General features: G+C 36.5%; 1 protein-coding gene across 5 annotated transcripts in view; it reads right to left on the bottom strand.

Moving 5' to 3' along the window:
* Positions 1 to 15,316: 15,316 nt before the first annotated feature.
* The window catches only part of CYRIA (CYFIP related Rac1 interactor A), a 56,757-nt gene continuing 49,325 nt past the window's right edge, over positions 15,317 to 22,748 (bottom strand). For 4 of the 5 annotated variants that reach the window (XM_035562527.1, XM_035562526.1, XM_035562525.2 and 1 more), the window contains 3 exons: positions 21,165 to 21,291; positions 19,496 to 19,566; positions 15,317 to 17,428 (listed from right to left, as the gene is read on the bottom strand). In XM_035562527.1, coding sequence (XP_035418420.1) covers positions 17,365 to 17,428; positions 19,496 to 19,566; positions 21,165 to 21,291 — 262 coding nt within the window. In that variant the 3' untranslated portion in view covers positions 15,317 to 17,364. Of the gene's footprint in view, positions 17,429 to 19,495; positions 19,587 to 21,164; positions 21,292 to 22,748 lie in introns of all 5 variants that reach the window. The other variant, XR_007707955.1, reaches the window with a different exon arrangement.

Raw genomic sequence — 22,748 nt, 5'->3', positions numbered from 1 at the left:
TTTTAATATGAGACTTGAAGAAAAAAAAATCCATCACATCTGCTCATCGGGCTCTTCAGACAAGCAGTACTATCGGGCTACTACAGCTCTTTGTCATACAAACAATGAAACTTCCTGAAGCAGAAGAGCCTTTTTGTACAGCCTAACAAAGACTGGTGAAACAGGACATTTTGATGAAATGATATTCCTGTTTAGGAATTCTGTGCAGTGTACCTGTCCCTTATTTTATTATTCTCACTCCAAGGAGTGGACCACAGAAGGTATGAGTACACCTATGTCTGCAGCACCTAACAGTTGGACTCAGAGACAATGCATCTGAAATCTTATCTTTGCACATTACTAGTACAGCTAAAGCCCATACTGCTGATTCCGTATACTTTTCAACTTGCTTTGATTTCCTGGCACCGATGAAGATGATGCCAGTGCCCAGATGTTATAGTTATCAACCACACTGTTTCTGATGTTGGGAGTACTGCAGATGTTATAGTCTCTTCATTAGGAAAACATTGTCTTGTATCTTTAACACACAGAAAAATCTTCGCTATATATATATATATTCCATCCCCTCCCAGTTTTATACCTAAACTCCAAAGATTGCAGCCTGCATTTCTACAGAGACATTGTGGTTAAAGGGAGTTCAGGTATAAACTGCCAGCAAAGATTTTGCCTCAAAATGCAGTGCTTGGTGAGGTCACATCCTCTACATGGATAAATTAGAGTTGCTCATTTAAATAGAGCTAATTTGTACCACTTAAGGAATGGATTTAAATATAGATATATTTATAAAGAATAATGTTCTTTAACCTAATGAAGTCTAAAAGGGATTTGTAAGATTTCAAGTTTGCAGTAGGCTGGAGAATAAATTGACATTCAAAATCCTGATCTTTCTGTGATGAAGACTGGGACAATTGAGTTTTCTTTTTTATTAGATAACTGTGCTTTTCTGGTTGGCAAAAGCTGCTTCTTCTGCATCACCTTCTTGCTCACTTCTCTACTCTGGTGCATACTGCTCTCTGCACTACTGCAGCAGCACCTCTGAATGCACAAGGATGGGCATCCAGCTCACACCATCCTTCTTACAGATGTGTTCAGTGCTGTCACAGAGCACACATCTAAAGAAAGTCTCCACCCAACAGTATAAAGCTTCTTTTATTTGTAACTGGAAGAATATGGAACATCTTAGCAAGTACTTTATAGATCGATATAATAGTGTAATTCAGCCACATGGTGTGCATATATAAATGTTGTAATATAATGTGGTAGCAATTTTTTTTTTTACTTTTTTACTTTTTGGTTCCATTTTAGGTGAATTACAAGATTGCAGTTTCCCCTTTGAAGTACATTTTACTTCCATGCTGACTTCTGAGTGCACCATCCTGATCTTGCTTCTCTGTGTTATCTATGTGAAATCTGGTTTGCCTTTCCAGTTTGGTTATAATGCTCTGGCATAGCTTGCTTATGGTTTACTCTGGCAAACCAGAGAGCAAGCTGTTCTACAAGTCGGTGAGCCGATACTCAACCTGCCGCCAATGCTTACTATAGACAATATCTACAGTAATCCCTGTGTACTACAAATGTTTCACTTACAGCCTCCAGTTTCTGTCTTCTCAAACAAGGCAGAAGACAAAACAAACAAAAAAAAAACTGCTCTCACAAGCAAAAGTCAACAACCTAAACAATATGGTGAGATGACTTTAATGTCTCTGATATTGTATAGCCACAGTTAAACCAAAGCTTGAGGTCTTTACTCAGTCTTAAACTAGTCCTTGCTCAGGCAAGGACCTTATGGAAAGAAGGCACTTAACCACACCGGAGACCTCAGCTCCTTCTCTAGGTACCACTCACTCTTATATTTAGGCTTAGTAATAATCTCCTTTTATAGATAGGCAGCCCAAAGATGCTCCTGTGTCCTTCCATATATCCATAGGGTAAAAAAAATGACAGTTTCGTATATTGCCCTCATTACCTTCCCATTATGAATTCAGCAATAATGTGTATAGCTAACATATAAGATTTCTTTGCGTAGGCTTTTACCAGGGGGATAATAAAATCTTTTTCTTTGCATTTGAAAAAAAAAAAAAAGAAAGGAAAATGGAGTATTTATTTAAGAGTTACCTTCTGATGTTATTAAAACTAATGGAATTGCACTAGGATAGAAATGATATGTACAAGAAGAGGCTCAGGCTCCTAAGCCATGTTTACATTGGCATTTGAGTGAGGAAACCCCTTCTCTGAGCTGTACACGGATCATTCTCTATGCAGTATGGTTTGTATAAAGATGTATTGTTCCCTGTTCCTACTCACTCAGAGAGCTTTTTGTGTTTTCACTGCTTTCTTATTCCCCCAAATCTTGTATGCAGCCCATTTTGTCTCCTTTCATCTTACTGCTGCTGTGTCTTGCTTCTTTCTTTGGCCTCTTTGCAGGATGTAGCGGAGCTTGGACTCCAACCTCTCCACAGATGAGTCATGTCTCCCTCTTACAGCAGCCTGCAGCACTGGCCAAAGCACTGAGCATCCCTGGACAGGTCCCAGCACACACACTGACCACAGGCTGGTGAAGTCGGTGGCTCAGCATTTAGCTTGTGTCAGCAGTATCTCACACACCTCCAGTTTTATTCTACAGACATATAAAAAACATGAAGAAAACACAAAACATCTAATATTGGATTAAATGTTGCTTACAAAACATCGTATTTAACAGCTTGTGTTGAAAAGAGAGAAGATATTTCTTCCCCAGGTGAGATCAAGGTGTGATGGAAGAGATAAAGAACAGTTCACAAAATTCAGCTTTTGCCTGGCATGATCGTTTATTAAATCCAGCTTTATCACTATTAAAATTTCTTTTGTTCTTTTCTTATTTGAACTATAATAGTTATAAGATAATAGTTATCAATAGATAATAGCTATACAGCAGGCATAAGACAGTGACAGTAGCATTTTATCAATATTCAATTATACTACACTTCATCTTTCTTGGATGATATTAATTATAATTCATGGCTTTAGCAAGCCATTCTTATAGTTAAAGGACACTCGAATGAAAAAACAAAACAAAACAAACAAACAACCACACAAATGTAATGTCTGGCTCCAGTGTACACATGTAAGCCATGTTAACCCTTTGATTAAATAACCTAGCTTTCTGTAATTATCCCTATTTTATGAACTGGTAAACGCAGGCAAAAAAGGTGGCTTTCCTAGTGAGAGCCAGCATGAGAATATCTTATCAATTAATTCAATGGAGGCTTTAAAAGTTATTGTTAGAATGCTAGCATTTTATCCTAATGTTCACAAACTTCAGTCAGTTTCTAATGTAAATTCTTCTATTTGAAATCAGTTCCGGTGTTTCAGAAGGGGATGAGAAATGAGATGTACAACCCTCATATTTCCAAATCCGTGGTAGAGTTTATATTTCATCAGCTGGCTACAGTTGTATATGATATTATTTAATAAAGTTATACATTTTCCTTAACACAAATGTGTTCATTTAAGGAACAAGTGCAGAAAAGGTGTAATACAAAGCAAATGTCTGATGAAGATCCATTTTCTTTCCCCAACCAACATATGAGTCTTCTTGGACCACCTTTTTTGGGGGTAAGATTCAAAGTGCCTACATGGTTGTCTGAAAAGGACTCAGGTTTAGTTCAAGGCTACATCTCTGCTAATAAGTTGAGCAGGTCTGGTGTCTGGCTAGTGGGCTGACTGGCATGGTCTGGCTACAACGGTATGTTCCTTCTTTCTCTGCCCCCAAAACAGCATAGTCACACCTGGCACCACCACCAGATGGAGAGAACCCCGAGCTGCAGGTGGACCTCCTTGAGGACAGGGTGATGGGGTCAGACTGATGCACGTCAGGACTGAGGCTCAGCGCCCTGACCCTGTGCAGCTGTACAGCTGGAGCCTCTGCATGCAAGATTGTAGCAGATTTATCTAGACAACATTTCTTCAACCACTTACAGGAAATCAATGTGAGGTACCATCAAAAGCCTTCCAAAGGCAAATTACTTGACATTGCTGCTTCTCCTCTGCTACTTCTTCCTCTCTGTTAAGGAAACTACACTTCTTTGACATGGTCTGACATGGCCCATTATCTAACTGGGTTCTTATTTTCACACCCTGTCCTGATTTTTAAGGACAGCCACTTGCGTTACCATGCTTTAGAAGTAATCACATGTAACTAGAGTCAGTGCTAAGACAGTTCATTAAATACTCTATGGTGAAGTTCATTAGGCCCAGCTTACCACAAGTATTGAAGTTAGTTAAGATTGCGGCATTGAAGCATGAACTTTGTATTTAAGGATATTACTTCCAGTGTATCTACTACTTGCTATGAGATAATCATGAAAAAATACTAGCTGATAGACACTGCAATGCTTTTCAGTTACTAGGGCTGTGTTTTCTCCGATTGGTATTGTCAGCGCAATGCACCATTGGAAACATCATTCCTCTCTCTCCTCAGGCTGTTTTAATGCATCCATGTCTTTAATATTTTATGCTGAGAAAGACTCTTTGTCTAAAAATATCTCCACTAATATCAATCCAGAGTAGATTCACTGAAGTAAGTGCAGCAATACCTGTAGGACAGAAAGAGGCTTTTTAGGTATTCCAAAAGGCTAAATTGTTTTGCAGTACCTCTTGATTTTATTGCCTAGATCTATAGGCTTTTTGTGAAGCCCTAAGCGTTTCCAGGTCCCCCCGTCCCTAGTTGTTTGTATTCGCCTTTCACATTCTGATTTCACTGTTTAAAGGGCAGGGAAAGTTTACTGAATGGAAAGACCTTGGAGTCTACAATATCAAACAGCAGAGTGACCTCAAAGGAAAACATATTTCATTAAAAAGAAAAAAGAGTTTCCTTGCAAATCCAGCTTGTTTTACCCACCCAGATCTGTCTTTTTGCTGCCTCTGTGGTAACACATGTTTTATATGAATCTATATTAAGATGAATTTTAACTTACAAATAACTAGATACAGCTATGCAGTAGGAGGGAATTCCTACAAGATGATGTAAAGTTTTTTAAGCAGTAAAATTAAAAATAGCACATAAAACCTGACCAGTAGATTTGGATCTGAACCAAGGCAACACATTTGGGAAACATTATCGAGTTTATCAGGGGTAACATATCACAGAAAATCTGCTTCTGTTTATATGCCATTTATTATTCATTTTTGACATTTCCCTTTTTTCTTCAACCTTTTGCAAACCCTAAGCAAATATATGTTAGACTTAACTGAAATGTGAGATAACAGACCAGTCTTTTTATTTCTTTCCCTATAAGACAAAAGCAGATCTGACTAGAAGCAAAAAATAAAGTAAAATAAAAATCTATAAAGTATAAGTACAAGAAAAAAAATGTTGATGGAGTGGCACTGGTAATAAAGGAGAAATCTGTTTCACAATGAAAACCTAGAAAAACTGAAATGTCTAATAAGATGAGACTAAGGGCCAAATTCTGTCCTTCCCTATACTGTCTTGCATTTCCTGATGTATAAATAGCACATTACAGACTGCTTACTTATGTGAGCATACCATATTCATTATATATATATATATTTTTTATATGACTAGGACATCTGTATTAATAGGGCTATGCCACCCGAGGCATTTTTGCCTATGCTTTTCAGAATGTTTGCAGATCTAAACAGTGCACAGTTGCCAAATCTAATTAAGGGAATAATGCACAAAATTCAAAATTAATGCAAATTAAATTCTGGTAAATGACCCAATCACTCAGTTTTACTCAGACAAATTCTCACTGATACCATTGCAACAAATTTTAAACTAGAACTTTTGTCTAAGAGTGAATAGCCATGACTTTTACTTGCTATTGATCTGCCTTCAAAATAAAAGTAATCGTTAAAGTCAGTTTAAACCTGATCCAAAGTCAGCCAAGATGCATGTAAACTTTCTGCTGAATGCAGTTCACTTAGGTTGGAGAAGACCTCTAAGATCATCTTGTCCAACCTTTAACCTAGCACTGCCAAATCCACCATTAAACCATGTCGCTAAGCACTACATCTACATGTGTTTTGAAGACCTCCATGAACAGTGAGGACTCAACCACTCCCCTGTTCCAATACTTCATAACCCTTTCAGTGAATAAATTTTTCCTAATATCCAACCTAAACCTCCCCTGGTGCAACGAAAGGCCACTTTCTCTTGTCTTATCACTTGGTGCTTGGGAGAAGAGACTGACCCCTGCCTTGCTATAGCCTCCTTTAAGGTAATTATAGAATGTGGTAAGGTCTCCACTGAGCCTCCTTTTCTCCAGGCTAAACAACCCCAGTTCCTCCAACAACTCCTCATAAGTCTTGCTCTCTAGACCCTTCACCAACTTTGTTGCCCTTCTCTGGACACACTCCAGCACCTCGATATCCTTCTTGTAGTGAGGGGCCCAAAACCAAACACAGTGTTTAAGGTACAGCCTCACCAGGGCTGAGTACAGAGGGACAACGACCTCCCTGGTCCTGCTGGTCACACTATTCATAGAATCATAGAATATCCTGACTTGGAAGGGACCCACAAGGATCATTGAGTAACTCCATAATACAAGCCAGGATGCTGTTGGCCTTGACCACCCGAGCACACTGCTATCTTATATTCAGCCAGCTATCGACCAATATCCCCAGGTCCCTTTCTGCTACTGAGTTGCCCATCAGTAATTTGTGACTTTCTTCAGTGGATCCAAATGTAAAATATCAACATGTCTTTGAAAGCAGTTGACATTGCTTTGTTCTGATGTCCAGATCTCCAGCTGAGGTGAGTATTCATTTTTCTATGCTCGAATGAGCAAAACTTCTGGACTGGATTCAGAAGCAGATCTTTACTACATATGTTCTAGAATACACATATATCAGCAAACTCTTCACATGTCAAAGAAAGAAAACACAATACAGAGCATAAAATAGTGGAGACATTTATTTTAAAATGCAAGTACAATCCCAGAATATAATAATATAAACATATATTATTTAGTTTTTTTTAATACATGCTGCAGTTTTGAAAGTAGAGATTTTTTTTTAGAACCTATGTAATAAAACTGCTCTGTGATTTTACCAATCATTGCATGCTGTTGCTGATGCAAATGTTTTATTTGAATAGCTATTGAATATTTTCAGTTGAACAGTTATTTATGGTAATAAAAGGGAAGATTTATTTTTAAGATTCTTGTAATTACAGTGTACAATGACTGCAGAGTCACACCCAGATGTTATGAAGGAAATTTTGGATAACTCCCCACTACTGTGGCAAAGCACAAAACTCATATTTTAGCAAACACAAGTTAACATGTCTTAAAACATAGTGTTCAAAGGACATTTGTTCAAAGTGGATACAGATGGAAGAGACCAGAGAGTAAGTCAAAAGGAGTTCCTAGTAACCCAGTAAGGTTGAACTGCTGAACCCTGTGGTGGAAATTAGCATTGCTGGTTATGCTGTCAGGTAGCTGAGTGCTACTAGAAAAAAAAAGATGATTTATTAGAGCACATGAAGAAAAAGTTACAGCTTGTAGGAATGAAGAGGGTTTTTTCTTTGTATTCAGCTTGTCAATTCAAAGGCTAATGACTTGAACAGGCTTTGAATCAGAGCCTCAAAAATCAACTAAACCTGTATGAAAACAAAATAATTTATTTTATATTGTTGCTTTTGTTTCCTGTCTTTCGTTGTTGCAGAAATCCCAGCACAGGACAGCCAGACACTGCACTAGGCATTGCTCAAAGCAAAAATTTCTGCATATTGGGAACACTTCGATGTGCAGTTGCCTCTCCTTCTGACCAGTGTAAAAGTTGGCATTTCATCCAAGCCAGGATCTTGGCCTTTCAGTCCAACCCATGGTCCATAGTGGAGAGACTGAAAGACACTTCTAAAGGGCTGATTCAGTGCATAGGAGCTCAAGAAAGGATGAGGCTCTTCAGCAGTCTGTCTCTCCCCAGTCTTTGGAGGACTGCATAGAGGAGGTCACAGTTTGCTATCTCAGACAAAGCCCAGGGCTGCTCTAAGTGATACCCCTTGAAAGACCAAATGAAAATTAAGGTTCTAACACCTGCCACCTCTAATTTGTCAAGATGTCTGTGGCAGGCTGAACTCAAAAATCTATGCTTCAAATCAGGCAGGCCAAGCTGAGCAAAGCTTTGGAAGAATTTATCTGCTTCAAACACAAGAAAAAAAAAGTATTTTCTAAATTTTAAAATGGATGACAAATAAATAAATAATAATAATAAGAAATATAATTAATGCCATTAAAAAGAAGGTGAGATGATGTCTTTTTAGCAACTCTGACTATGAATTATTTTCATCCTGCTTTCAAGATCAGGGAGGTAAATGACCTGTCACTGCAGAGTCTAAAATGCTGTCTTTCATTTTTATGCTTCTTGACCCATGAGGTCAATAAAAGATGTCTCAGAGGAATTCTTCCAGCAGAAGTTTTTAATACAAATGTGATACAATTGAATGAACACCTGAGGAAAAATGAACTTTCCAAACACACACAAACAAAAAACAACAGATTGACTTTCCAAAAAAACCTCCTATTTCATGGCCCTTTAATTTTACACAGAACTGGCCCAACTACGCCCTGGCATAAAAATAATCTGAATCAAATTGAAGACTGTACCTTTCAGAGCTAAAACCCAAAAAATGTTTGCTTGTTAGTCTTTTGTTGGTTGATTTTTATTAAGTATGACATTTCAAATTGTTCTTGGGGTCAGAGTTAAAGAGAGGACAGTTTGTTTCTTTGTTTGTTTAATTCTATTTCATAAGTATGAAAAAAGTGAGGAATATCAAACTTTCCAACATGAACAATTATCAGTAGCTTGGGCTATGTAAAACTCTACCAAAACTGTTCTGTGTTTTCTCCGTTCTGTTACACCATACCTCCGGATTCAATTTATTTGCATACTTTTATAATTCATGTATAGTAAAACTCCATTTTCCATTTGGAACATACATACGATAAGTGACTTTGTTTGAAAAGTAATCTTGTTTCAGAAGTAATATTTTCCAATAAATTAATTTAAACTATTTTCCAGATAGCATACATTTGACTGTTTTTATTGACTTCATTTAACCTGTGTTGGATTGTATTATTTAAAGACCTGGCCAATTATATCATGAATGGCAAAAAAAAAAAAAAAAAAAAAAAGGCAAAAATATTTGTCTTATTTGGTCTCAATTAAAGTAACTACAGTTGTACAACATATAATCAGAATAGTGGGTCTCAATGTCAGTGTGAAACTAGTGAACAAAAGAAATCTTCATTAGGTTTTTAAGCTTTCAAATTTTATAAAGCAAATGTCACTTTGACAGACTACGTAAAACAAATGTGGCATTCACCTTGAAGTTTTAAAACACAGCTGCAAAGAATTGCATAAGTCAGTAGTTAGAAAGACTTGCATAAGTCACTAGTTAGAAATAATCTTTCGCTGTATAAATATTATAGATAGTATTATGAATGTATGCCTGAGTATGTGTGATACAAAATTAATCAGAAGAACAAATATGTATGTTTCATCTGATATACATAACACAAATCTCCACAAAATCCTTTAATAAGGCTGCCTAGATAACAAGTTTTCTTTATCTAAATATATATATATTTTTTAATAGAGATGTACTTTGTGGTTTGGTCTTATATTGGTACATTCAATATCTCAGTAGCTAGGAACATGTATACCTGCTCAGTGAAGTTCATCTAAGAATCCTAATTCAAGTCCACTGTAAGGAATCACGTTTGGGAAGGTTTCTATTAAAAAGCCTTTGAGCTATGACGCTGCATGCTATTTAAGCCTGAGTTTCATAGTTAAAATACTTATAATTAACCACAGCCTTGCGTGCAAAAACAAAACAAAACAAAAGACATGAAAAGGATTATAACAATTTTGTTCCCAGATACCCTAAACCAAAGACACAACTAAGAAATGCATAGAAAATTCTGACAAGAAGCAAACAAAAACATATAAACATAGCATTTGATTTAGAAATATATCTGAAATTATCAAACATTTATCTCTGCTGTAAAAATTGTACAAGGTCACTTTTTTCAATAACCTTCTCATAAAAATTAACAAACTGTTTAGTTCCCATGTCTCTGAATTCACTGGGAAGACTTCATTTACAACAATAGAGGGCAGATGGAGGCTGGTTATGGGTGAGCTAAGGTGAGCCACCTCGCATTCCCTCACAGGCAGCTTTACACACAATAAGGCTAAGCATCAAGTAGCAGAAGTTGTAGCCTGAGGTGGGCCCTCAGGCAGCAAATGGAGAGGAAACTGAGGTTCCACACAGTGCTGTGCTGCTGTCACAGAAAGGGAGGTAAGGTTAGTTAAGCCCTTAAGCTTCTTAAACCTTGGCATCCTAAAATCATGACTGTAAAGAGACAAAGTTCTTCATTTGGGGTAGAGTCTTTTCCTAGCCAAGCCCTTAAGAAGTCCCATCTCCATATGACATGCTCTGACCCTGGGACATTGCCATGTCACACAACCCATGTGGCAAGGTAATTTCTGAACTGTATATTGCCTGCACACATGCCAAGTCTTATACTTTGTCCTCTTTTCACTATGGACAACTTAACACCTGTTGAGGTTGATCATCTACTGCTATCCTCCAACTTCTTTTGTGCATCTAAAGATAGACAATCTTCCACAATTTTCAAGGCAGTAAGGAAGTATCTCTTTGCCATTTCACTAAAATTCATGGAAATATTCTTTAAGTCCTAGGATTGCTCTGAAGTGAATGCAGCATCAGAATAAGAAAAATCACATGGGCTGTAATAGCAGTTTTGATCCAAGTCACATAAAAATTTTCTAAACTTTAAATTCTCTTAGCAATTTTAGAATTGCAAGAGTAATGTCAATAAGTTAATACCCAAGTCTGTACATTTGTCACAGTCTAAATATGCAAGACAAGAGTTTGATAATTCCATCTGGATTCCAAATTAAGATCAGCTGAAAATTCATGATGTATCTTCCTGTTAAAGTAGGGATTAGTGCTTGGTTGGTCTATTTTTTAACTATATACTTATTGATCTTCTGTAACACCTACTGCACTGTTCTTTTTTAGTTTTAATTTCAAAGCAGTCAAGAGCCAGATCTCTGCAAGATTATCGGGTTACGTCATTGATCTGCACTAGCAGAAGACTCAATTTACTCAGTAATAAGCAACTTGGGTCAAAGGCCACCACTGAAAAAAACTCAAAGAGTATCATTTACACCCATGTCAATCAGAAACATCTTTTGCAATCAACTGAGTTACATTTATGTCAAATTGATGCAAAGAAGAATCAGGTTTGCAGAATTTGGATTATTTGGCAGTCAGGAATTCACCTTTATTAGTCTACAGCAGGAAGCACTACAGAGTACTAGGTTAAAATACTAAATCTATTAGATGTGTTTTTTTAACCAAACAAGGCTTTATTCACTTACTGATGAATAAAAATTGTGTTACTGTTTCAGTTCACTGGCTTCCATTACATTATCTAATGTGCTTCATGTCCGTAGATTCTAGAATTTTGCATCAGAGATTTCATCTGAGGCAAGAGAATAGTAACTACTGTCCTACTTTTCAAGGAAATAATAATAATTAAAAAAAAAAAAAAGCCTTCAAAAATATCTGAAACTGTCAACAAACTTTCCGGATAAGCAAGATTTTACATTTCTTGACTTTTTATGTTCATTGAATCATGCACTTCTAATAGTTCTAGAACACATGTAAGTTTTAAAGCATATCCCCAACTACAGAACCACAAAATGGCTTCCAGGAAAGATTAAATTTGGGAACTTCAATTTTTTACAGGGTTCTGATTGGAAGAATTGCATGGGATACAGTCCTGAAGAGGACCCCAGGAAAAGCTTGTTGATTTTCAAGGATCACCTCATCCAAGCTGAAGAATGGACCATCTGATGAGCAGAAAGCCAAGCAAATGTGGCAGGATGCTTACATGGATGAACATGGCATTCTTGACTAAACTCACGTATAAAGAGGTAGCATACAAGAAATGGGAACAGGGACAAGTGACCTAGGGAGAATATAGACACTGTCTGAGCATGCAGGGTTAGGGTTAGGAAGACCAAATCCTCTCTGGAGTTAAATCTGGTGAAGGACATGAATAGCAACAAAAAGGGCTCCTACCAGTGTATCAACAGCAACAGGAAGGCTACAGAAAATGCATGCCCACTGCTAAATGGGGTAAGGGACCTAGTGATAAAGAATGCAGTCAAGGAAATGAATGTTTTCTTTACCTCGCTTTTTAATGGTAGGATTTGCCTTCAGGAATCCCAGGCCCCTGAGACCAGACAGAATGTCTGGAGAAAAGACTTACTCTTGCTAGAGAAGGTTCAGGTTAGGGAGCATTTAAACAAATTGGACGTACACATGCCCACGTGTCCTGCTGGGAAGCACAGAGTGCTGAGAGCTGGCTAATGTCACTGAAGACTGGATGAAGACAGGTGTAAGTCCTTAATTCAAGCAGGACAAAGAGACTTTAGTTAACTACAGGCTAGTCAGCTTCACCTAAATCCACGTGAATCTGATGGGACTAGTCCTACAAACTATTTCCAAACATAAAAAAGGACAAGAAATTGCTTGGGAGTAGTCAGCATTGACTGATGATAAGGAAAGCATTGAATCACAGAATGGTTTGGGTTGGGTTGGAAGGGACCTTCCAGATTATCTAATGCCACCCCCCGTCAAGGTCTGGGACACCCTCCTCTAGACCAGGTTGCCCAAAGCCCCATCCAACCTGGTCTTGAACACTTCCAGGGATGGGGCATCCACAGCTTCTCTGGGCAACCAGCTCCAGTGCCTCACCCCCCTCAGAGTAAAGAATTTCTTCCTTATACCACGTCTGATAAACTTGATAGCCGCCTTTGACAAGATGACTGGCCTGGTGAATGAGGGAAGATCAGTGGATGCTATTTATCTTTACTTCAGCAGGGTTGTTGACAGTACCTCCCATAACAACTTCATAGACAAACTGATGAAATATGGATGAGATCAAAAGACAAGAGAATTATACTGAAAAATAGCTGAACAGCCAGGCTCAAAGGGGTTTTGATTAGTAGCACAAAATCCACCTGGATACCAGTCACTAGTGGTACACCCCAGTGGCTGATACTGGGGCCACTACTGTTTAACATCTTCATTAATAATTTGGAGGGTGGGACAGCATACACCCACAGGAATTTTGCAGAAGATACAAAACTGGGAGGAGTGGTCGATACACGAGATATTTGTGTTGCCAACAAGAATATAATGAATTTCAACAACGGGAATTGCCAAGTCCTGCACCTGGGGAGCAATAACCCCTTCCACCAGTACAGGTTGGGGGCCAAGTAGCTGCAAAGCAGCTTGTCAGAAAACAAAATAAAACTGAGGCACCTGGTGGACAGGAAGATGACCATAAATCAGCAATGTGTCCTTACAGCAAAAAAGGCCAACAGCATCCTGGGCTGCATGAGGAATAATACCATGAGCAAGCTGAGGAAGGTGATCCCATCTCCTCAGCACTGGTGACACATCTGGGCTGCTAGTACGAGGTCCAGGCTCCCCAGTAAAAAAAGACATGGACTTAACTGGAGTGAGTCCAGTAAAGGGTCATGAAGATGATTAGGAGATTGGAGAATCTGTCATATGAGTACAGGCTGAGAAGGCAGGGACTGTTCAGCCTGGAGAAGAGAAAGCTCAAGGGACTCTTACCAAAGTGTACAAACATCAGATGGGTGGTAACAAAGAAGACAGACACACACTTTTCTCAGTGGTGTCCAGTGTTGGGCAAGAGGCAATGAACACAAATCAAAATTCATGAAATTGTGCCTAAATATATGAAAAACATTTTTTTTCCCCTGTAAGTGTAGTCAAACACTGGAACAGATTTCCCACAGAAATTGTGAGTTTCCATCCCTGAAAATATTCAAATCCCACACAGACATGACCCTGAAAAACCTGCTCTAGCTGAATCTGCTTTGAGCGGGGGAGTTGGACTAAATCTTCAGAGGTCCCCTCAACCTCAACTACTCTGACTCCATGAAGCCCTTGAATCATATTGTTATTTAAACAGTTTTGTTCTTTTGTATTTCTTATTGATCTTTGAAGACCTGTTTTGCAAACTTGGAAACTGAAGGGAAAAAAAAAAAGAAGAGAGAGAGGCTTGCCTACATCCAAATAGGTTTTCTGTAAGGGTTGTAGAGATATTTAAACATGAATGCAGAGCTCTATATGGCTAGAACCAGGTGTGAGATGAAAGAAAGATGCAGTATTTTACCAAATGTTTGCATACATCTACTGGTGCTGTATTTTGTAGGAATATATTGATTCCATTAAACTTCTCAAGAAGGAAACAGGAGAGGGGGAAAAGATCATTTCATGTAGCCTACTTTGTTTAATTCAGAGTAAATGTAAGAACCACGAGTCATCTTATATATTACTTACACTGCATTTCCAGTTTAAGTTTGGCTGAAATACAACAGATAAAGCAACAAAGAGATGACTTTTTATTGCTTTGTAAATGTCTGTATACATGGAAAACATTAGATAGCTTATCTGTGGCCTATCACATACCAGCAAATATAATCTTAGCAACTATGCTTTGTGACAGCCACTTAGTAGTAGCAGAAAGCTTAGAAGTCATAAATTATACTTCTGAGCTGATGTTAAACCCGTTCATTTTTTTCCAGCAGCAAATTCTGGTCTTATACCAAGAAAAAAAAAAAAAACCTCACCTCCCCCCTCCCCCCCCCCGTTTTTTTTGGGCTATTCTGTCCCAAACGAGTCACACATATTTATGCACATTTTACAATGCTCTCGTTATGAGGCTTAAATATTTACCATACTACAAAATATGTATTCTTACGTAATGATGAACCAAAACAACAAGAAGCACTGAGAAAATGGAAATCAATAATTTTGACTATTAGTCTATACAGCTTCTCTTCTGAAAGCAATTCATTTGCACTTATCTTAAGATTAAATGAATCATCCTCTGGTAATTATTGATTATAAAGGCAGCCTGAGACAGCCACCATAGCCTTGGGTAACTAATGTACAGTTATAAATTTCATGGAAGGAATTCATCTCTTCTTTGTAAAGTAGTATCAACAATTTCCCCTGGACATGATGACAAATGATAGTATCTGTCAAAAAATCCAGGAACTGTTTAACTGACTTGAGGTTGTATTGTTCTGGCATGCAAGTGAAACATTTTAAATGCTTTTTAAAGAAACTAAACTGGATACATAAAGGTGAGCCTACTATATCCCAGATTCAAAACTTTAATAAAATCCTTTTCAACTTTTAAATGTTGTCCCTAAATACAGACAGCGCCAATGCTTACTGTACCAAACTTTTTATTATTTCAAACAAACTTCTGTACAAAAACGTCACAGCAGGCAAAGAAATTCAGTGGCTTCAGCAAACAGCACATGACAACTCGCAGAATGCTTTAAAGTTTACATTTTTATTATACAAGTGACAAATAGTTTCCTCCGGGCTACTTAAAGACTTCATTGTTTGACAAATAATTGCAGGTAAGCATCTATCAACTTTTGTTACCAAAACTCAACAGAATTACCTTTAATCCACCTAAATTTATCTAACTGAAAGTGGTTATGAACAAAACAGGATTTTCCCTAATACACGTTTGTAAATGTCCCCCCATTAAAAATGGAGTTTGTAAACCGTGGATTTACTACTATAAAATAGCAGTGTGATCACTGCTCCCAGAAAAAGAAAAACTACTAGCAATTTCTAATTCTGTTCCTGACAACAACATAGTGATCTGCTACAACCGCAGATCTCTGAAATGAACTCTACAGTTGCAGTGGTATCTTGTAACATTACATGTGTAACGCTAGCTTCTGTGGGTTCTCGTAAGATTTGAGAAACCTCATTGTGGCAGTTCTGCTCAGAAATAAACTCTAAGGCAATTCCTATTCCAAAGAACTTATGATAGTAATACTGTTTAAGGACCAAGTTCAATGACTAAATTTGTAACAGCGCAGCTGAGTTTTAGCAGACCAAATGCATCTTCAAAGTCTTATGGGTAATGTTTCAGAAGTGAAATGCATGAAAATTCCAGTGACAGCACACAAACCCTGATTGATGTACACAAGAATAAACAAATACAAATCTGAATCTGTGCACAAGCACTGGAGTTTTCATACATACATGCAAGCAAAGTACACAATTGAACACATTTTCACAACGTGACCTGTGCAAGAATATGTACAGCAACTGCAGATCACTCAGAAAAGACACTTAACAGAGCATGAACATTTTGCTGCTTTTGGCAAAATATTTCTATTCCATTTACTGGAAAAATTACTAGAAAGAAAGAACAAACAACTCAGCAAGGAACTCAAGCCCTTGAAGCATCAATCACATCTAGAAAAACAATGAAGAGCAGTCAGCTGAAACATACCTCTGTGTGGATTCTGAATCAGCTGATGAATATTATTATCCAGGAAATTGATGGAGTGCCTAAGAACAGCTCAGGTCTTGAAACTCCTTTATTTCATCCCTAGTCTGATGAGTGCAATTTGACACTAGGGAATTTTACTGCTACAGAAGAGTGTTCTGCTTTATACAGTTTTGTATCAGCAAAAAAATTATTTACCAGGAAGAGCTGTCTCTAACAGATAATGTTTACCATGATATATTTACACTGACAAACTCTTTCTTCTCAAGTCAAGGCATTAGCATTTTCCCTTACCTTTCTAAATCTAATAAAATTATACAGAATTTTCAAAATCTAGCAATGGTCTTGAAACACACTTCATGTTTATATTGAATCTGAAAACAGGTATTAATTTCCTCAATGGTGGAAAGGTATAGGCTATATTTATTAGAGGTAAGGCGACCTCTTTTGCAATGCATTTTTGGATGTCAGCCATCAAATAATCCTTAAAATCAGATGTCCACTCATTACAGGAAAGACAACATATTTAATGAGGATAATGATCATTCAGGTATTCTTCTATTCATACAATTTTACTTTCTCTTTTACTAAATTTCTCCTTTAAAGTTCATTTTTCTATGGCATCTCTGATATTCCAGTTTATCTGATTTCTGTTTTGTCTTCATTACTACCTACTTCTCTGGAAGAGAAGGCATTTAAGGATTAAAGTACACAGATAAACTGTTGTAGCTGAAGTATCTAAGTAAAAAAGGTATTTTAAAAGTCAAAAGATAAAGGCTAGCATAAAAACTTAGGCTGCACTATATAAAGTCAGTCAGGTTATGACTACAGATTCATATATTTTAGCAGTGCGAAGAAAATGGTTATGTAAATACACACAAGTATTAACACCAACTGTATTAAATTATGTAAACATACACATCTTCTGTGGTCAATACAAACATCTACTTGTCTCAGGATACTACTGCAGCATAGCTCGGATTTGTTTTGAAGTAGATTCATCATTCAGGTGTTTTGTAGTGAACCTAGAAATTACAAGTTAAAACAGTAAATAAAACAGTAAGTACAATAAAATAAACATGGATAATAAAAGTCTGAAAACTTCATTGGTTTTTTTTCTGATATCAATACAGGTCAATTACACAAAGACCCTTGTATATTCCTTTACTCACTGATCACTGGAATTTAATTACTATTAGTCTGGTGCTCTTTATCTTTCAGTTACCCTTTGCAATAAATTATTCCTTGTTAAAAGGTGGAGAATTGTGAATAAATCCTGGCCTCAAGCCAACAATCATATTAACTTCAGTGTAGCAAGTGTTTTAATTTAAAAGATGGGTCCGCAATCAAATACAGTGCCTGCGATCTGGCAGGAAACTGAAGCCAAATCATCATATTTCAAGAACAGCTCTTGATACTGTCAATGACATTATCTTATTTTTTTTTTTGGCAGGCTCATCTTCATTTTTTTTTTATCCAGTTAAAAGCCTCAAAAGAAATATAACACATGGAAAGAAATAAGAAATAGGATAAAAAATAGGAATCTAGAGGAATCCTAAATAGGATTTAGGAATCTAGATTGAATTTTGGCAGAACCTAAAAGTTTAAGAAGCTTTTTTAAAGGTACTCTACACTTGCTTCTTATGATGTACCATCACACAGAGAATCTTTATTTATTCATTTATTTATTTATTTATTTTTAAACCAGAGGTTTGTTTGGTGCTGAGTTACACTATTATGAATATCCTAGGAGGTCTGAAAGAGCTTTAGTGTGTTTCTTCCATTTATGCCTAAACATATTTGACACTATGTATGTTTGTTGGGAAATCAATTACCACCTAAGCTCAAAAGACAACTGACACCTGTAGGATTTAAATCCGTATCAATTTCAATTCAAAAGACATAAGCAAAAATGGAGGTGGTTATGGCTGTAGTTCTCGCTCTATCCTAGTCCTCTACAGCTAAAAAATTCAAAACAGCTGTAAAAGATTTGTTACTGTGATGCCTTTCTCAGTTTCAGAGAGGTCAGATCATTGTGTCTTGCTTTCTGAGACAGCGCCTCGAATGCTCAGTTACAATATTGGGATTTAGGTTAGATGTCTTCTTTAAGTTGTACCATTTAGCAACATTAAAATAAAATGATTTATTAGATCACAAGGAAAGAGAAAAGGGAAGTAACAATGGCTTGAGAAACAGAAATTCTATTCTACTCAATTCTATTCTATATTCTATTCTAATTCTTTGTTTCTGAGTGTACTAACCACTGAGATATTTTATATAAAAAAATCTCTCTCTAGCTGTGCCTTAAAGTAAAGCTCAAACTGTCTACTCAAACTGACAGTCCAATGCAGGAGTAGATGCAGTAGATCAGTGCTCTAAATTGCAACTTTCCTGAAATTCGCAGTCTCTCTCTTGCCCCGTCCTCAGACTTCCTGCTGTTCTCCTTTACTGTCTCTGCACAGGCTGCTGGTTATCTGCAAACAGCTTTGAGGAACCTAGCTCTGCATTTCTAGCAGTCACTTCAACTCTGAAGTCGGCTCTAGAAAGTGCTTGTTGAAGCACTGTACCATTCAAGTTTTTAATATAGTTCTAGACAATTGGAGATGTCTCAAGAAGATTGTGGTAGAGCGAACAGTTCACATTCATGTCACCTAACTTTACTTATATAAAAGTCAGTTATCTAATTTGAGTGTTCTGATGATGCTTGTAAGCAACAAAGACAGAGAAGTAGACAGAAACGCCCATTTTTTTCCACTGAATATTAACTGAGCATAGAAAACACACTTAACTATATTGTTTACTTTTTAGATAGCTAATTTTTAGGCAATTAAATGAACTTTTACTTAAGTATCACTGACGTAGGACATTACGACTTCCAGTATTAATTGTCATTGACTATCAAAGTGAAATGGAATTGAGAGAAATTAATATTACTTAAGAAAATCCCAGGTGATGAACGCATACCTGAAAGTAAAATTTTCTTAATAAAACAATCTTCTAGGGTGAAGAGTCTTAAACATGAAGAAATTGGGAGGGAAAAAAAAAAAAGAGGAATTTGTTAAGGCTGAATCTAACAATTAATTGATACGTACCTGAGAGCATTCAGAAGTCCTTCCACAGTGTCAGGTGGTTGTTCCTTTAAAACTTTTATGCATCCCTTCATCTGGGAACAGAAGCATGCCACTATTGAACAATAATATATGAATTGCACTAGCTGAAAGCAAGGAAAAAATTCACCAAAGATAGGCATTTTTTTTTCCTACTGAGTGTTAATGCTGCTTTATAGGACACAATGAAAAGTGTATCTTATTTCAAATTAGAGAAAACACCTACTTCAGTAAGTAACTGTTGATACTAAATTATAAATCAAAAGTGTTTATTTTAACTCACACACAATTTCTCCAATTCCAACTTAAAAAGAATTCAAGAATAGCTGATATAAGCTAAAAAAATCAAAGAGATTGAGAGAGAATTCCATATCACTGCTGTTAGGAACTATCAAAAGAGATGTTTTAACTTTGACTTCTATTTTTATACTTGCACACGAAAGTAATTTTCGGTATTCCATTTACAGTTGTAAATGGCGATAGCTTACGGTTTGTTTCATAACTAGTGGTTTCTAACTTCATCTGAGATGAGAAGTCCCTGATGTTGACTTTTTTTTTAAAGAATCTCTAAACTAATTAAGCAAATTAATAGTTGAGATCATATACTAATTTTTAAAAACTGAGTTGTATATTTCCTACCTCCCATTTACACTGACTATCCTGTAAGATTACAGGGCTTTAGGATAAATATGATAAACAAAGTACACACACTGTATATTTGGTCCTGTGAAAATTTCTACTTGTGTATTCTTTGAAGGCAAGAGACTGAATTAGAAATCAGGAAGTCTGAATTTAATTCCCAGACTTTATCTGCTGCATGACCTTGAGCAAATCAATTCACCTCTTTGTGAAATCCCTTTCCCTCTGTTAAGCACAGTCAAAGAGATCCAGTAAAATATTGGTATCCGCAAATAAAAAACGCTAACAAAGACTCAGTGTCATGGAGCACAACAACATCATATTATATATATATATACATATTTCTTTTGAAGTAGACTGTCTTGTAAAAGGAAAGATTTAGCTTTTTTCATGAATTAATGAATTACAGATTATTTCTTCTGAAAGATGTAGTTCATGAGATTTAGGCTTGTAAAAACATGTAGCACCAGTAGAGCACTTTTTTGTATGTGCTTGCAATATCTCAGATAAAAAAAAAAAGGTTGATTTTGCTGTGACTGTTCATGCCAAAACTAGAACTGAAGGCTCATTATCAACATTACAACAGTAGCATTTCAGTTCTGTTACTTTAGATAACAGACAAAGCAGAGACAATGTAGAATATCTGCTTATTTACAACAGAGCTACAGCCAAAGATAAGCATTTCAGTATAAAGAGATTACATGATTAATAAAAAATTATGACCACAGAACTCATTCAAGGTTAGCTATAATACAAAATTATTTTAGTGTAACTGTACAGTTGGTAGAAAAGCGGAGCTAACAAAGACAAATGAGTATCTGTGTCTGAGAGAAAATACCGATCCTTACTTTAACTTCAAACAAACTGATATATGAAAGTATGCAGGTAGCATAAATTTTAAGTTTTGCCATTCAAAAGTAATTAAAATGATTTATACAAAGTCGTAAGCTTGTGCTGAAAAAAATCTGCAAACTAGTTTTCAAACTTATGGAATATTAAAAAAAGTAATTCTTACATCAATCTTTGATGTCTTTGAGAAAGCTCCCACAGGATGAACATGATCATACAGAATAATAACTCCCACCATTACACGCATGCAGAACATAAGAGTCTCTTCACTGGTGAATCTACTCCTGTACTCACTGAAAACAGAACAAAAGAAACAAAAAGTCTTGAACGTATTTAGCTTGATAGCTTTCCAAACTAGACTATGAATGTGTGAAACCTTAACACTGTACTTAAAGATAGTGTAAGAAGAAGAATTTTAGCAAAATTTTAAAGATCTTTAAATTGCACAAATCCATGTCAATTTGGAAAAAAGTTCAGAAAGCACAGAGATATGTAAATCTGTCCTATTGACTCTTCACAGCTCAGATTCTCACTACTGTGAAGCCATCAACTTAGGACCATCAATTTTACAGAAGACTTCCATACTTAATGTAATATAATGGAGAAAAAATAAGCTTCTGTTTAATCTTAGAAATACAACATATTGGGACCTCAAAGGAAAGCTACTCTTTTTGCTTAGTTTGAAACAACTAACGTTTAGGTGGGATCTAATTTTAGCAGCTAGGAAGCTTAGGGCTTCACCTAGGTGAATCATAGCCATTGCTCTCTTCTAAGTACATAGGCAACTTCAACAACCCAGGTTCTGTAAACATCTAAAATGTAGAGGCACACTATGTGGGACTTGACTGAACTCATTCCAAAGAGATTTTCTGTGACTTTTGAACTGCAAAATAGGAGTACGGATGGCACAGTTAAGTCAGTCCCTAACAGCTCCCATACCTGAAATCATCACAAAGAAAGAATTAACTACGGTAGAGAAAACAAGAAAGTCTGAAAAACAGTAATCACTGCTATTTTTCTAACAAGTATTATTTTGAATAGATAATACGTAGACATCTACTGTCATTCATTGGCTTTCCATATAAAAAAAAACACAAACATTAAAAACACCAAAAGCTTTACTGTACTATCTCTCAATTTACAATGACTTCAGATTTTATTCTTTAGTTTACAACTATTAACACAGCATCATAACATGACCTGATTTAAAGGCTACAGACATTTACATGTGAAAATGTTTGATTATCCCACAATTAGACCCAAGGACTGGATACTCAAGCCAATTTTATGTTTTGGTAGACAACACTTTACTTACGGTTACTCTAATTTTGCCAAAAAATGAGCTAACACAAGGTTAGTTTTCAATGACTCATTCTAATATGTCCAAGTATTGTGAGATGAGCCCCACCTCCTATATACACTTCTCCAGAATCTTCATGAACAATCACAATAACTTCAGGCATTCTACCCTTTATATAGCATTATGAGCAAACAATTCAAAGACAAGAAGACTACTGTGAATCTAGCTTGTATGTGTTTTTCACTCAGAGGAGACCTCTAACCTAAAAAATACTTGGCCAAAAGCACAGCTAAACAATAGTAACTCCATTGGCTATAATTATGCAAATAAATACGAAAGCAACTATATGGTTTCCATACAGTTGAACTTTCTCATATCCAGAATAAGATGGCTGCATCCACGAAAGACCTATTCAAATTATCTTCAAAATAGTCCCTGTGTATCACCTGC

This window comes from Cygnus atratus, chromosome 3, assembly GCF_013377495.2.
Source record: "Cygnus atratus isolate AKBS03 ecotype Queensland, Australia chromosome 3, CAtr_DNAZoo_HiC_assembly, whole genome shotgun sequence".
In the NCBI taxonomy this organism is placed as follows: Eukaryota; Metazoa; Chordata; class Aves; order Anseriformes; family Anatidae; genus Cygnus; species Cygnus atratus.
The sequence above is the reverse complement of the archived record's forward strand: the minus strand, read 5'-3'. Positions and strand labels throughout refer to the sequence as shown.